The 16,150-nt window shown below is 42.2% G+C and overlaps 1 protein-coding gene across 1 annotated transcript in view; it reads left to right on the top strand.

The window, feature by feature from the left end:
• GRXCR1 (glutaredoxin and cysteine rich domain containing 1) overlaps positions 1-15,815 on the top strand; it is a 65,589-nt gene extending 49,774 nt beyond the window's left edge. The window contains exons 3-5 of the mRNA XM_040335009.1: positions 464-703; positions 7,146-7,211; positions 15,576-15,815. Coding sequence (XP_040190943.1) covers positions 464-703; positions 7,146-7,211; positions 15,576-15,755 — 486 coding nt within the window. The 3' untranslated portion in view covers positions 15,756-15,815. The remainder of the gene's footprint in view (positions 1-463; positions 704-7,145; positions 7,212-15,575) is intronic.
• Positions 15,816-16,150: the final 335 nt, after the last annotated feature.

Below are 16,150 nucleotides of genomic sequence, written 5' to 3'. Positions count from 1 at the left end.
TTATTTTTTTAATTCATGAAACAATTTTTTCCCCAAAAAAGGCGTTTGAAAAATGATTGCGCAAATACCGTGCAAGATAAAACATTGCAATGACCGCCATTTTATTTCATAGGGTGTCTGCTAAAAAAACATATATAATGTTTGGGGGTTCTGCATAATTTTCTAGCAAAAGAATGATGATTTGTACATGTAGGAGAGAAGTGCCAGAATAGGCCCGGTATTGAGGTGTGTATAAAAGCCCGGTATTGAAGTGGTTAGGCTGTACTACAGATGTGCAAAATAATAAAATGTCTCTTTAATCATCATTTTGTATTTACATTTTTTTTACCGGTTTAGAGCAGCTGAAAGAATGCAAGATGGCTGATTATTGGCTGCTGTGGATTGCTGTGTTTTGCATATTGTTCTTTTCTTTATTGCATAGACGTGTACTGTACCTGACATTATTATTGTTGTTGTCTTGTAGGCCTCTTCCACACTGGAATTTGGGCGGATAGTGATCTACACTACAAGTCTACGTGTGGTGAGAAACACGTTTGAAAGGTGTGAAATGGTGAGGAAGATCTTCCAGAATCACAGAGTAAAGTTTGAAGAAAAGAATATTGCTCTGAATGGTGATTATGGAAAAGAGCTGGATGATAGATGTCGCCGGGTATCGGAACTGCCATCTCTGCCCGTCGTTTTCATCGATGGCCATTATCTCGGGGTGAGTTGCTATAAAAGGTAGTATGATTTTCTTTTTTTTTGGGTTCAATGGCTTTTAAACTTTTTCACCTAACTCAAGACAGGACAAACTAATGTATTTAAATTCAACTTTATTTATGGTAAGCATTAAATTAAATTTTTGAATGGTTTACTTCTTTTAGAATTTTTTAGTTTTTTAAGGTTTATTTGATTTTCTAATTGTTAATATGGACAGTGATAAGAAAATGTATAGGAGAAGGTTAAAACGATTTTTCCGAATGAATTCATTTCTAACAGTGTTTGTGTTTTTTGTTCAGTAAAGTCCATTCATTTCAAAACTGAATGGTAAAAACATCATTTGGAAGTACCTTTAAACAACATACATCAAGTTATCGAATGTTTGTGAAAATCTATTTAGGCAGACCAGCATGCTTAAATGGAACTAGCTATGTCTGTGTCTATGCACAAATTTACATATTACATTTTTAAATCAAATAAAGAAAAATATGGGGGCTGATACTGCTGATCTCCTTTTGAATATGCCAGGTCCCTTGTTGATTTTCAGTGATTAACCTGGATGTAGTCAAATCGCAACTCAGAAATAACTTGCCATCAGCGTGCATCATGGTGAACATGTCAATGCGGATGTGAGTTATGATGTATGTTGACATTCAGTGCAAGTGCATTACTTAGTATGTGTACAGTGCCTTGAAAAAGTATTCATACCCCTTTTCCACATTTTGTCCCGTTACAACCAAAAATGTAAATATGTATATTATTGAGATTTTATGTGATAGACCAACACAAAGTGGCACATAATTGTGAAATGGAAGGAAAATGATAAATGGTGTGCATGGTTTTACAAATAAATACTGTATGTGAAAAGTGTGGAGTCCTTTACTCGGATACCCCTAATTAAAATCTAGTGGAACCAATTGGCTTCAGATGTCACCCATTAAGCTCAGTATAAATACAGCTGTTCTGTGAAGCCCTGAAGTTTTGTTAGAGAACCTTCGAGAATAAACAGCATCATGAAGGCCAAGAACCACACAACGGACAGGCCAGGGATAAAGTTGTGGAGAAGTTTAAAGTAAGGATCCAACAAAATATCCCAAGCTGTGAACTTTTCACAAAGCACTGTTCAATCCATAATCCAAGAATATAAAGAGTATGGCACAACGGGCAAGGAGAGCATTAATCAGAGAAGTACCCAAGAGGCCCATGGTAGCTGCAGAGATCCACATCTCAGGTGGGAGAATCTGTCCATAGGATAACCATTAGTTGTGCACTCCACCAATCTGGCATTTATAGAAGACAAGAAAAAAACATTGTTGAAAGAAAGCCATAAAAAGTCCAGTTTGCAGTTTGCCAGAAGCCGTGTGGGGGACACAGCAAACATGTAGAAGAAGGCGCTCTGGTCAGATGAGACTGAAATTTTATATTTTGGCCTAAAAGCAAAACATTATGTGTGGTGAAAAACCAACACTGCACATCACCCTGAACACACCATCCTCACCATAAAACATTGTGGTGGCAGCATCATGTTGTGGGGATGTTTTTCTCTAGCAGGGACAGGGAATCTGATCAGAGTTGATGGGAAGATGAATGAAGCCAAATACAGGGCAATCTTAGAAGAAAACCTGTTAGGCCCCGTTTGCGGATGAAAAAGGGACATACATTGGTCCCTATGAGATTGCGGGTGTCAGCGGATGAACATCCGCTGACACCTGATCTCGTCCGCCTCCGCAATGATCCGATTCTGCAGACGGAAGAAAACCCTATTTTTCCTTCCGTCTGCGGATCGGATCAGATGAACACGGACATACGGTCCATGTTAATCCGATCCCCCCATACGGGAGAGCGGAGAAAAGACAGGGCGGTCCCTGCACAGTGTCCAGGGACCGCCCTGTCATCCGCCGGGTCAGCAGGGATCAACAAAGCGATCCCCGCTAAGCATACGGAGCATACGGAGGCAGATCATTACTGATCGCCCTGTGTGAAAGGGGCCTTAGAGTGTGCAAAAGACTTGAGACTGGGGGGGAGGGTCACCTTCCAGCAGGACAACAACCCTAAACATACAGCCAGAGCTACAATGGAATGGTTTAAATCAAAGCATATTCATGTGTTAGAGTATCACAGTGAAAGTCCAGACCTAAATCCAATTCAGAATCTGTGGCAAAACTTGAAAATTACTGTTCACAGACGTTCTCCATCCAATCTGACAGAGCTTGAACTATTTTGCAAAGAAGAATGTGCAAAAATGTCACTCTAGATGTGCAAAGCTGGTAGAGAGATACCCAGCTGTAATTGTAGAACCACCTTTTCACTGCAAAGTATTGAATACAAATGCAAGCCATACTTTTCAGATATTTATTTGTAAAGAACAAAATTCAAAACCATTAATAATTTTCCTTCCACTTTACAATTATGTGCCACTTTGTGTTGGTCTATTACATAAAATCACAATAAAATACATTTACATTTTTAGTTGTAACATGACAACATGTGGAACATATTAAAGGGTATGAATACTTTTTCAAAGCACTGTATGTATGAATGTGTTAGAGACTTTAGATTATAAGCTCTTTGAGGGCAGGGACTGACATGAATGTACATAGATATGTACCGTACTTCTAATTAAAAGGTTTAGTTTGCTTTTAACATCAGTTTTTATTTTTATTTAATTTCTCCATACAAGTCAATAGTATACGCATAGCAAACGCATGGTAAATTCATAAAATGAATGGAAAGGGCAATGCATTCACAAATCTTTATAAAACATCTATGCACACCAGCCCATATTAGAGAGGCAGCAATATGCCCTTTGTTTCATCGTTTGCTTCTTAAAACTTTTTTAAGTATGTGTTTAGGGAGAAAACAGGGAGAAAGTCAACCTTTTAACGCATTTTCTAATAAAAGCTAGTCCTGGTCATAAAATAAAAATGGTTTATTAACCTACTGAAGTGCAAATGTTGTGCTTTTCCTACAGGTCTGAAAGTCACGGATTTTGTTGTCCCTTACTAAATTTCACAATGTCATCTGGACAAGTCAAATCTGGTGTATTATGAAATGAATCAGCCTTAGCTAACAAATCATGAGGCTGCCACAAATATATGTCCAAATTTTATTATATTTTAGATTGGCAAAGTAATTGAAACACTGCAGATGATTTAAGTATATTATGATGTGCTATAGTGTGTAGCTTCAGTTCTGGCCTATAATGTCCTGCACGGATACACAGCACCACCTGCCTTTAAAACAGGATTAGTGTGTGTGATAAATCACAGTTGAAATACTGATACCGTTGATGAGCTAGTAGGAATATACAGTATGTGTGCTTTATTTTTGTATATTATGAGCTACTCTAGAATGAGGACAATGAAAGGTGACAGGATCATGTCTTTGTTTTTCCTTTAGGATCATGTCTTTGTTTTTCCTTTAGGATCATGTCTTTGTTTTAGGGCTGTTACTGATCAAAATTTTTCTGTTCGATTAATCGTTTTTTTTTAATCGATTAATCGACTAATTTCGATTAATTATAACGCACATACAGATCCAACTACCTTTAGCTGATCTCCTTGCAGGCTGATTACCAGTGCAGCTACCAACTGGAAAAATGGATAGCAGGATACAAAAAAAACACACAAAGGCAGCGCTCGATGGGAATAGCATTAAAACTTTTATAGTCTTCAAGTAGGTAACAAAACAAATATTGCACTGGAGATAAAATCAATGTAGCTACATAAACTGTAAAATGTAAAAATGGTGCGAGTAATACCAAATGGTACCAAAAGCAGTCATAAAAACATGTAGCCAAGTATGATACTGGTATAAAAATGTGTACAACGATACCACTGCTGAATCCAGATGAGGAGAGGTTAACATCAGTCCGTCGGCATGTAGATGTCCCATGAAGGGAACTATCACAACTCCCAGTGGATGGTTGTAGAATCCCAGGTTGATATTGGGAAGTGTAACAGCCCTTGCATGTGGCAGATAGTAAGGTCCGCCGGCATGCACATATGAAGGCACAGCAAAGGAGCCCTTCAGATGGACACGGCAATCCCGCCATTGTCCGTGACGTTACTGGATCTCCGACGGAACTCCCTGAAGGCCCAGAAGCCGGCGGAGAAGTGAGTACCAATCAAAAGAATTTTAATCGATCAAAAAGATTTTGATCGCTCAAAAAAATTAATGATTAATTAAAAGTTAATTTGCACAGCCCTACTTTGTTTATCCTTTCCTGGTAGCAGCATTTTGCCCAATGTACTTAACTGGTGTATGGCTGATGTGTCGTCTGCCACCACCTGATAGCCCCACCCCCCTATTTTTAACCCATAAAACCTTAAGAAAGAAATACACACCTTCTGGATTAAATGGCTATATGGCCCCTTTATTAAAGGGGTTGTAAAGGTTCATGCTTTTTCACCTTAATTCATCCTATGCATTAAGGTAAAAAAACACCTTGCACTCTCTGGCCCCCCCCCAACCCCCGTTTTACTTACCTGAGCCCCAAACTTCAGTGGGCGTGATCCCACGTCGCTTTCCAAACGGCTTGTCGGCTCTTCATTGGTTAAATTGATAGCAGCGCAGCCATTGGCTCTCGCTGCTGTCAATCAAATTCAATGATGCGGCGTGCCAAGGGGCAGGGCCGAGTCATACACTCGGTGGCTATGGCCGCCGACTGTATCACACGGGAGCACGCCTGCAAGGTAACCCCCTCGGGAGAGAGCTTCCCAGAGGGGGTTAGCTCTTGCGGGGAGGAGCCGCGAGAGCCGCCGTTGGACCCCAGAAGTGGACGTTCGGGGCCACTCTTTGCAAAACCAACTGCACAGTAGAGGTAAGTCTCACATGTTTCTTTAAAAAAAAAAAAAAAACTGAACCTTTACTATGACTTTAACAAAACATAACATTTTCTTATCAAATAACTTCCATTTTCTCTATATATAACCCAGCCTTTTGTACCTGCCTTAAACTAACTGCTATGTCTGAGGTTAATAAAGGAAGGTTGCTATTGCATCGGCTGTTCCACCACCACCTAGGCATCCTGGCCCCTAGCCGCGATCCCACAAGCTCAGGGACAAACTATTACCAACTTCTTGCCCGATGCAGCCCAATGACCGATAGCCCAATATTACAATGATAAGGAAGGTACCCATACCGAGATAGGCCCAACCCGTTCCAAACAATATTATGTTTTCCTTTCACCATTCCGACCTTCAAGGACCAGAAACCTCTACAGCCAGCAACCTAGATGGTAAACATAACATGAAACAACCACACAGCTTAACAGATAGGGAGGGGAGGGAGAAAAACTTTCTGTGCTGTTACCTCTTCTCTGATAACCCCCTAATGAAACTACCCCCCGCCCCCCAGGGATAACACAGTACCCAAGCCACACCCCCTACCCTTCCATTACCCAGTGAAAGCCACCCACACCCCTAACCTGTACATTAGCAGGAACTGACTGGTGCAACCAACCCCAGCAACCCCCCAGTCATGTGGGCCCTTCACTGAGGTTCCCTTTGATCTGGGCCTGTACTTTAGAAGTTCAGCTGGCTGTGATACAATACCATTTAACAGATTTACCCATAAGTCTGTACTGTAAAAACAGTAAGGTGAGGAGATATGGAAACAAACATTAACTTGATATAAAGTATGTTGACCAGTTATATAAAAAAAAATGACATATCAGTCAGTTCTCGGCAACCGAAGGCCTCCTCAAAATACATAACATTTTTCTAAAGTTATAATGACAGGTGACAACCATTGTTTCTAATTGTAGTCATTGTTTCTCACTTTTATAGAGTCCTTAATGATTGTTATGATTGTTAATGACTGTTTTGGTACCAAAGGATTGGTGCAAGGCCAATGTGGTGTCTATTTTTTAAAAAGAACCAAGGTTTGCATGTACTACATCATACATAAGCTGACAAGTGTTGCGCAGCATGAAGTAGGAGAAAATGTGTTCTTTAAAGCTAGAGTGAAACACAATATAAGCGACTCCTTCGGCAGGTGAGGCAGATTTTCCACTCTTTTCTCCTGAATGGGGAGGTCAGATTTACACCATGGTTCATATCTATTGATGTAGCCATATACTTTTCCATCGTCAAACTTCTTACGGTGAGGCGGAGAGGCTTCATAAGGGGATTCTCTTCTGTTATATAGTTATTTATTGAAGCTAAACGTATTGCACTACAGCTGATTTTGGATTAGTTGATACAGATCTTGATTACTGTATTTTTGTAAGCAGAGGCATAGCTTGAAGCTTGTGGAACATGATCATGATGTAAAAGCTAAACTGCCCCCCCCCCCTCAACACCACACACTACCACCCGCAACTTCCATTGCGCACCATTGGAAAATAAGCAATTTCTGGTTATTTTTTTTTTTTTTTTGCACACACTAACATACTTCGATTGTAATACAAAAATGCTTGATTTCATGATTATGTTCCATTATAGGGTGCTGAAAAGATACTGTCAATGAATGAATCTGGAGAACTTCAAGATCTCCTAATGAAGATTGAGGTAAATGATTCTTTCAAAAAAAATCTTTGTATTCATTATAGCATGAAAACTATTGTATGTGAATCAAATGCACATGTACTGATTTGACATAGATTTAGATATGTAGCGACCCCCCCAAAAGATTTGTGCTGGAGTGACCTCAATGACTGGTGGCAGTCAGGGGTAAGTCTGGAGTAGCCAAGGACCACTACAATACCCTCAAAATTCATTCTAAGTCACTTCCAAAGGTTTCAGGCCTTAATGATGTGGTCACTAGAGTCGTCAATTCACATGGAACATGATGAGGATTGTGAGCACTCCTCTCCTCTTGTGTTCAAGGATTTTGTGCTAGTTTATCAATTGTAAAATTTTATGGCAAAAATGCCCTCACGTCATCGAAACTGATAACGTTTATTTTTTTATCATTTTGGTGATGTCATTTTTAAAAAAAATATATTTTTGTACCCATACTGCATAGCAATAAGGAGTATTACACAAGATCTAAGACCATATTGAAGTCATGGTCAAAGAGATTTTCATCTGCAAAAGAAAAATCCATTCATAGATTTTATACCTTGTTGGCTGCTGTGCTACAGTAAAGACGATCTAAGGCAATTCATCCCCTCCAAAGCATTCATAAGCAGGGCATCCGTGGGGTACTTGTGTAGGATGGCTATGGGTTTACTGTCTACAGCTAGTTAAAGTGTTAAAGATATGATGGGTGCAAAAGATTTTTTTCAGGCCTTTTTCTTTTATTATCACCTTGGGATCCTGGCAGAAACACACTTCCTGTCCTAAGGTGATAACACTCACTCAGTGTAATGTATCCATGTGGAGCAGTGTTGGCACACTAGGCTGCTGCTTCGTCTTCCTCGCTTTTATCTCAAACTTCCCCTCTTTTATTTTAAACGTTTTATTTTCGTCTTAATCATACAGGGGGTGGTATGGATGTATGTATTAAATCACTTTCGTAATTGTTTTGTATTAACTCATTGTAGTAATTATATTGATTAAGAGAACATACTTTGGATGAAAGAATATCATTAATTGAGATTTCAGTTCAATTCACAAATTCTAAAAAACGTAACTCTCGGCTTTAGGATGATTTAACTCTTAAAAATTACTGGATATAATTGAGGAAACAGTGGAAATACCACAGACTTGAATTTAGTAAGTTTAAAGAAAACTGCTCAGGTTTTGGTAGATGCTTACAGTACCTTGAAGTATTCATACCCCTTGAAATTCTCCACATTTTGTCATGGTACAACCAAAAATGTAAATGTATTTTATTGGGATTTTATGTGATAGACCAACACAAAGTGGCACATAATTGTGAAATGAAAGGAAAATTATAAATGGTTTTAATTTTTTTTTACAAATACATATCTGAAAAGTACTTACTACAATCTAGCGGAACCAATTGCTTTCAGAAGTCACCTAATTAGTAAATAGCATTCATCTGTGTGTAATTCAATCTCAGTATAAATGCAGCTGGTCTGTGAAGCCCTCAGAGGTTTGTTGGAGAACCTTAGAGAACAAACAGCATGATGCAGGCCAAGGAACACGCCAAATAGGTCAGGGATAAAGTTGTGGAGAAGTTTAAAGCAGGGTTAGATTACAAAAAATATCTCAAACTTTGAACATCTCACAGAGCACTGTCCAATCCATCATCTGAAAATGGAAAGAGTATAGCACAACTGCAAACCTACCAAGACATGGCTGTCCACCTAAGCCATGTGGGGGACACAGCAAACATGTGGAAGAAGGTGCTCTAAATAGGTGAGACCAACATTTAACTTTTTGGCCTAACAGCAAAACGCTATGTGTGGCAGAAGTCTAACACTGCACATCACCCTGAACTCACCATCCCCACGTGAAACATGGTGGTGGTAGCATCATGTTGTGGGGATGCTTTTCTTCAGCAGGGACAGGGAATCTGGTCAGAGGTAATGGGAAATTAGATTAGATGGAGTCAAATACAGGGCAATCTTAGAAGAAAACCTGTTAGGCCGCGTACACACGGTCGGTCTAAACCGATGAAACGGACTGAAGTTCTGTTTCATCGGTCCAAACGGACTGTGTGTACGCCCCATCGTTCTGTAGTCCTTCAGTCCAGAAACAGAGAACTTGCTTTAAAATTGGACCGATGGACACCTGACCGATAGGTCAAAACCGATGGTTAGTACGCAAAAGCATCGGTTCCAAACCCGGGCATGCTCAGAATCAAGTGGACGTATGCTTGGAAGCATTGAACTTTTTTTCAGCACATCGTTGTGTTTTACGTCACCGCGTTGGACTCGATCGGTTTTTGAACTGATGGTGTGTAGGCACATCAGACCATCAGTCTGCTTCAGCGGTGAACCGATGAAAATGGTCCGACGGACCATTCTCGTCGGATGGACCGACCGTGTGTACGCGGCCTTAGAGTCTGCAAAAGACTTGACACTGGGGCAGAGGTTCACCTTTCAGCAGTAAAACAACCCTAAACATACAGCCAGAGCTACAATGGAATGGTTTAGCTCAAAGTATATACATGTGCTAGAATGGTCCAGTCAAAGTCCAGACATAAATCCAATTAAGAATCTGTGGTAAGACTTGAAAATTTCACAGACGTTCTCCATCCAATCTTGTGCTATTATGCAAATATTAATGGGCAGAAAATTCACTCTCTAGATATGCAAAGCTGGTAGAGACATCCCAAATGCATGCTACACTCTTCAGATATTTATATGTAAAAAATTATTGAAAAAACAATTAGCATTTTCCATTCACTTTACAATTATGTGCCACTTTGTGTTGGTCTATCCCATAAAATCCCAATAAAACACATTTACGTTTTTGGTTGTAACATTACAAAATGTGGAAAATTTCAAGGGGTGTGAATACTTTTTCAAGGCACTGTAACTCCCTGTGAATTGAACTGCAATATCAATTAATGATATCTTCCATCCAAGCTATCTTTTGTCCTTCTGCATATTCCATAGTTTGGTTGGATGACATCTTTATTTGAGGTTTCAGTTCAATCAATGGGAAGTTACAAGCATCTACTGAAAACGAAACTTTTGGCTTTAAAACAACTAAATGCTTAAAGCGGATGTGCCACGGGGAAAAAATATTAAAAGCCAGCAGCTACAAATACTGCAGCTGCTGACTTTTAATATTAGGACACTTACCTGTCCTGGAGTCCAGCGCTGATCGCAGCAGAGCACGAGCGATCGCTCGTCTCTCTGCTGCTCCCCCCGCCATCCACGCTGAGGGAACCAGGAAGTGAAGCGCTGCGGCTTCACTGCCCGGTTCCCTACGGCGCATGCACGAGTCGCGCTGCGCCCGCCGATTGGCTCACACGCTGTGTGCTGGGAGCCGAGTGTTCCCAGCACACAACGGGCGACAGACGGGAAGTCAGAAAAACCCGTCTTTCGCCCGTAGCGTGTGGCCGGAAGTTGGTGCAAATACCTGTCTTTAGACAGGTGTCTGCACCCCCCTCCCCCTGAAAGGTGTCAAATGTGACACCGGAGGGGGGAGGGTTCCGATCAGCGGGTCTCCACTTTAGGGTGGAGAACCGCTTTAAGCTTTTGTTTTTTAGATTGTTTTCTCTATTACATTTTGTCTTTTTTACTGCCTCCCCCTGGTTCCCAGGGATGGTGATATTGTTCTGACAGATAGCAAGGGCTGTCATGGGTAAAGATTGGAGGTGTTGTTTGCCTGATGTTCAACAATTGCATTTGTTGACATGCATACAGTATATGTTGCGGACAGGCTTTATAGAGTATTAAAAAAACAGGATACAACATGTAATGTAGTGTGAGCACTGTGGCTAGTATGTTTAAGAATGTTTGATTTAGTAGCATAAATAATCAATGGCACAGTACATGAAATTATCATGGACTGACTAGTGGTACTATGGTAGATAATATAATTGTAGCGCCCCCCCCCCCTTCTTTCAGTACGGGCGCTACACTAAAATTTGTGGGGAATGGGAGGCTTAATCACTTCTATTCACGAATTATGGAAATTCAGGCTGCTGCCAATTCCAGAATCTGTCCTGTAGGTCAGTCTGCGAGCCAGGGTTGCTGTCAGAGTCGTTTAAGGTAAGTACTCACCGAGACCGAGATGCCGAGGGTGGCTACCTTTGCGACTCTGTGCACCTCACTCTCTGGAGATGGAGACAGCGAGGAGGGGCACAAAGAGGCACCGGCTGCCAGCAGCAGAAGATGATTTGATGGAAGTCACTGAAGCTGTGATTCGTAGACACCAAGGGGGCTGTAGCAGATGAGATGAAGATGCAGGTGCAAGACAGAGTCCACGGGTTTAGGAGCCCGATTGGATCAAGCAGGAAGTCCAGGAAGCAGGCCAAGTGGTCAGGGGTTCCAGAAGGTAGAGAGTCCAAATCAGCAAGCCAGTAGTCAAAGGAATGGAGACGGAAGCGGGTCCAGTAAACGAGCCAGGGGGTCAAAAGCGCAGGAGAAGGCAAAGAGTAGTCAAGTCCAAATCCGGGTCAAAATTCAGGTAATCTTCAAGGTTCTTCAGGTAAAGCTGACAACAAACCAGCAACCACCATGAGTGTGGTGCTGGTTTAAATAGGCCGGGTTGCGCCCTGATTGGTGGACGTACGTGCGGGTGCACGCGCGCGCCCACGCCGTAGCAGAGAACCACGCTGGAACGCAGAGGCGCGCATGCGCGGAAGCGCTAATCGGTTTCCGGGTCCCTGACAGTTGCGTTGACACCCCTGGGCGGCAGTTGGCGCTAGAGGGGTTCTGGGGGATCCACCTCCTTTCAGCAGCCAATCGGGAGGGTTTTTCCCTCGTTGGGCATGCTGGGAGGGGGGATTTATCTGTGGCGGCCGCTTTTGGTGGGTTGTTTTTGCGGTGCCCGAGTTCCAGGTGCAGTACCCACCTTCAGGGTACGCGCATCCATGGGTCCCGCTACCGCGTCCTGCCATGCCGAGGTCATGCATCATGCACCTTAATTAGAGAGGGACCCCAGCGGCTTGCTGGGTCCCAAGCTGTTGCTGAGAGGATCCCAAGCTGGGAGCTGTGCGGTGGGAATTGGCTCGGGAGAACCTAGAACCAGAGGTTGTCTGGAAGGCCTAGACGAACCACCGGTGATCCAGTCGCCGCACCGTATGACAGGTATGCTCAAGCTGTCAGTGGGTGACATTGATTGAACTATTTGGAAGTATCTACTCAAACTGACTTTTCTAAATACATAGGGCCAGATTCTCGTAGATTGGAGTAAAACTGTGCGGGCGTAACGTATCTCGTTTACGCTACGCGGCCGCAAGCTTTATGGGCAAGTGCTTGATTCACAAAGCACTTGCCTGTAAAGTTGCGGCGTAGCGTAAATCCTCTGGCGCAAGCCCGCCTAATTCAAATGATCCAGGTAGGGGGCGTGGATCATTTAAATTAGGCGCGTTCCCGCGCCGATCGTACTGCGCATGCGCAGCCCCTAAAATTTCCTGACGTGCATAGCGCTAAATGACGTCGCAAGGACGTCATTGATTTCGACGTTAACGTAAATGGCGTCCAGCCCCATTCACGGACGAGTTACACAAACAACGTAAAATTTTCAAATTTTGACGCGGGAACGACGGCCATACTTAACATTGGATACGCCACCTAGGGGGCATATTTATCTTTACGCCGCGTATCTCTTACGGAAACGGCGTAAATTTACTGCGACGGGCAAGCGTACGTTCGTGAATCGGCGTAACGACTCATTTGCATATTCTACGCCAACCGCAATGGAAGCGCCACCTAGCGGCCAGCGTAAATATTGCACCCTAAGATACAACGGCGCAGGCCGTCGTAACTTAGGCATGTTTAAGTGTATCTCAGTTTGAGAATACATTTAGACATACGACGGGCTTAGATTCAGAGTTACGTCGGCGTATCTGCTGATACGCCGGCGTAACTCTTTGAGAATCTGGCCCTAAATTGTCCAGCCTGTGGCAGAGGCCCTGAGGCAGAGGCCTGTATCCTCCCAGTGATTTTTTGCAAGTGGCGCTCCGGTTGCCAGGCCTGAGATAATTGCCTGTCCGGGGGCACTTTACCCACCCTGATTGGGTGGCAATGAATTGATCTGCATCATTGCTGAGAGCAGGCTTGCTCTCTCCTAACATCCAAAGGCCTGATACTAAAGTTCCTCTACGCTCATCAGCCTTTTTCCTGTCGTGTCTCCTGTTAATGTTGGCCAGTTTGGGCCTTGGAATAAAGCTTTGAAACTAAATTTGTGTCTGGACACTTGCTCTTTATTCACACTCACAGAAGTCACCCCTAGACCAAGTCAAGAAGGTAACCTAGAAAGCCGATCCTGAATCAAACAGCGGCTCCTGCGGGGGTAGCGCTACATAATTTTGGGCTTTACCTGGATTAATCCAGAGTATCGCATACTGTTTCACTAAGAAACCATTTAAAGGGGTTGTACAGGTTTGTTTTTTATTTTCTAAATAGATTCCTTTAAGCTAGTGCATTTCCCTTCTAAAAATGTTTTTTCTTTGTCTGAATTTATCACTTCCTGTGTCTCCTCAGTAAGCTTGTCCCCATCATCCAAGCCGTTCTGGCTGGGGGTTAGTCAGCCAGAAGAGCTTACTGAGGAGGAACAGTAAGTGAGAAATTCAGACAAAGAAAACAAAGAAAAAAAAACATTTAGAAGGGAAATGGAAGGAAAAGGTTAGTGAACCAACAATGCACTAGCTTAAAGGTACCTATTTAAAAAATAAAATACAAACTTTTACAACCCCTTTAACTCATTTGCGGGTTCTATTTTGTGGAAAAGATCATCTATCTATTGATACCATACTGTACAAAGCAACTTGGCTTTTAAAATTTCATAGTCTATCCTTTTTTAGTTTTGTTTGCTGATCATTTCGAAAAGCAGCAATCAACATTTATTATTCCACTGGTTAAAGCTTTATAGTCATCCATAAAGTATTTGTAGTGTTCAGTTCAGATAAACATTCACACATTATGTTATTCACGGCTATGAATTATCCATGCAATTTGATGGCTTTTTATCCATGGTATGTTGACTTTAGGTTACGTAATACTTCTGTTACAACAAGTTGACATAACGGCTTGCTGTCCTGCATTATTGTTTGTTCTAGTTGCTCTTCAGAGAATCGTTAGCACTGATGGAGGCACATGCACAATTGTGAAGATGTTACTCTAAACAATTGGATACATGCCACATGAGCAATTCTGTTGGTTCACAGATTGCCTTTGAGAACAAACAGTACTTCAGAAGGGAAATACTGTATGCAGCTGTTTTACAGAAAGATCTCCTGAACATCTGCAGGTTACAGTATACAAATTTGACTTATAAGTTGCTGAAATCAGTTTGATTTAATTGTACCGGAGCTCTAGGTTTGGCTACCCTCTGGCTCGCTGGGCCTCTCCTGCTGTTGGTTGTGAGCTCTGTGGCAAATAGAAATAAATGGGAATGGCTTCAAAATGGCTAATTACCTAAAATGGAAAACACTGATTTTTTTTTTGTAAATCATTTTCCTTTTATTAAAAAGCCTGGAGCCAGATCCAGATACATAGTTGCAATTTGTGGTTGCTCAGTAGCACAGCCAGGTGTTATCAATGTACTGGTGCACTTGCAAGTTATGTACTATAAATACACAAGCAATCCACTGATTGTCTGAAATTCGGTCAACCTGTAGCAGGTATGGCCTTTAGAGTCAGTTCACACTAGGGCGACACGACTTCCAGCGCGACTTTCAGAGGCGACTCCGACACGACTTGAGCGTGAACCACAGGGCGATCTGGGGCGATTTACAACACAACTTGAAGTCGTCTCCAGGACAGGAGACTTTCCAGTGGCCAATCAAACAACAATCAGCTCTAGGGGAGGGAGGGGGAGGGAGAGGTTTGCCTGAGAAATGTATGTTATCTTGCTGGAAAGTCGCTTCATTTAAGACAGTGATCAGACTTGGATCAGACTTGGAGGCGACTTCCATTGAAATCAATGGGTACAAATCGCCTACAAGTCGGATTGAAGTAGTACAGGAACTTCTTTTGAAGTTGGAGCGACTCGAGTGGTGTGTATTAACACCGCTCCCATTCACTTGCATTGTTTTTCTCGACAGCGCGACTTGGGATGACTTGAGGCGACTTCAAGTCGGATCCCAAGTCGCCCCAGTGTGAACCAGCTCTTAAGGATGGCCAAATAAAGGAGATATGGACATCCACATTGTGTGTGTTTGTGTGGAGGGGATATGAAAAAATTATATGGGTACCAAATATTGGTGATGCAGCTCTCATATAACCACATCCTCTATTTAATATATTTGTTTGACTTAAATAGAAGGCTGCCCAACTGATGTTCATTTAACTAGTCCGACAGCATAATCTAATAATGTGTGTTTCTTTGTTTTTCCTGCAGAGAGTTCAGCACCCCCATGCATGTGCCTCCTGTGGGGGTTTTGGCTTTGTCCCTTGTCTAGTGTGCCATGGAAGCAAGATGTCAGTGTTCCGGAACTGCTTCACGGACTCTTTTAAAGCTTTAAAGTGCACGGCCTGCAATGAGAATGGCCTACAGCGCTGTAAAAGGTGTACTGTATAAGACAAGCAAAGCTCCTTTGTAAAGCCTCATTTTACAATTAATTTCTTGCACATTTTTTAAGGTGACATTTGCATCAATAAAATTAATTTCTACATACCTTGACCTTTTTTTTTTTTAAATTGCAAGATACAGTGCTAGTATATAGAAAGGTTAGACACAATACATATTAGCCATATTGATCACCAATTGATAACATGTAAGGGAGCTTGCGAGTGGCTGTGTGCTTGTGCCAGGAGCACAAGTCCCTTCCCCACATGATCCTACCAGAAAAATAACCCTCTTGCTTGAGGTCTCAAGCCTCCACCATCTTGTGCCCATCTCCATCCCAGAGGCCTTTTCATTACATTCTTGGCCATTAAGCCTTAAATAGCAAGGAAGGGAGGTCGACACAAAAA

The sequence above is a fragment of the Rana temporaria genome, chromosome 1 (genome assembly GCF_905171775.1).
Source record: "Rana temporaria chromosome 1, aRanTem1.1, whole genome shotgun sequence".
Classification (NCBI taxonomy): Eukaryota; Metazoa; Chordata; class Amphibia; order Anura; family Ranidae; genus Rana; species Rana temporaria.
This window is presented reverse-complemented; position numbering and strand designations above follow the sequence as displayed.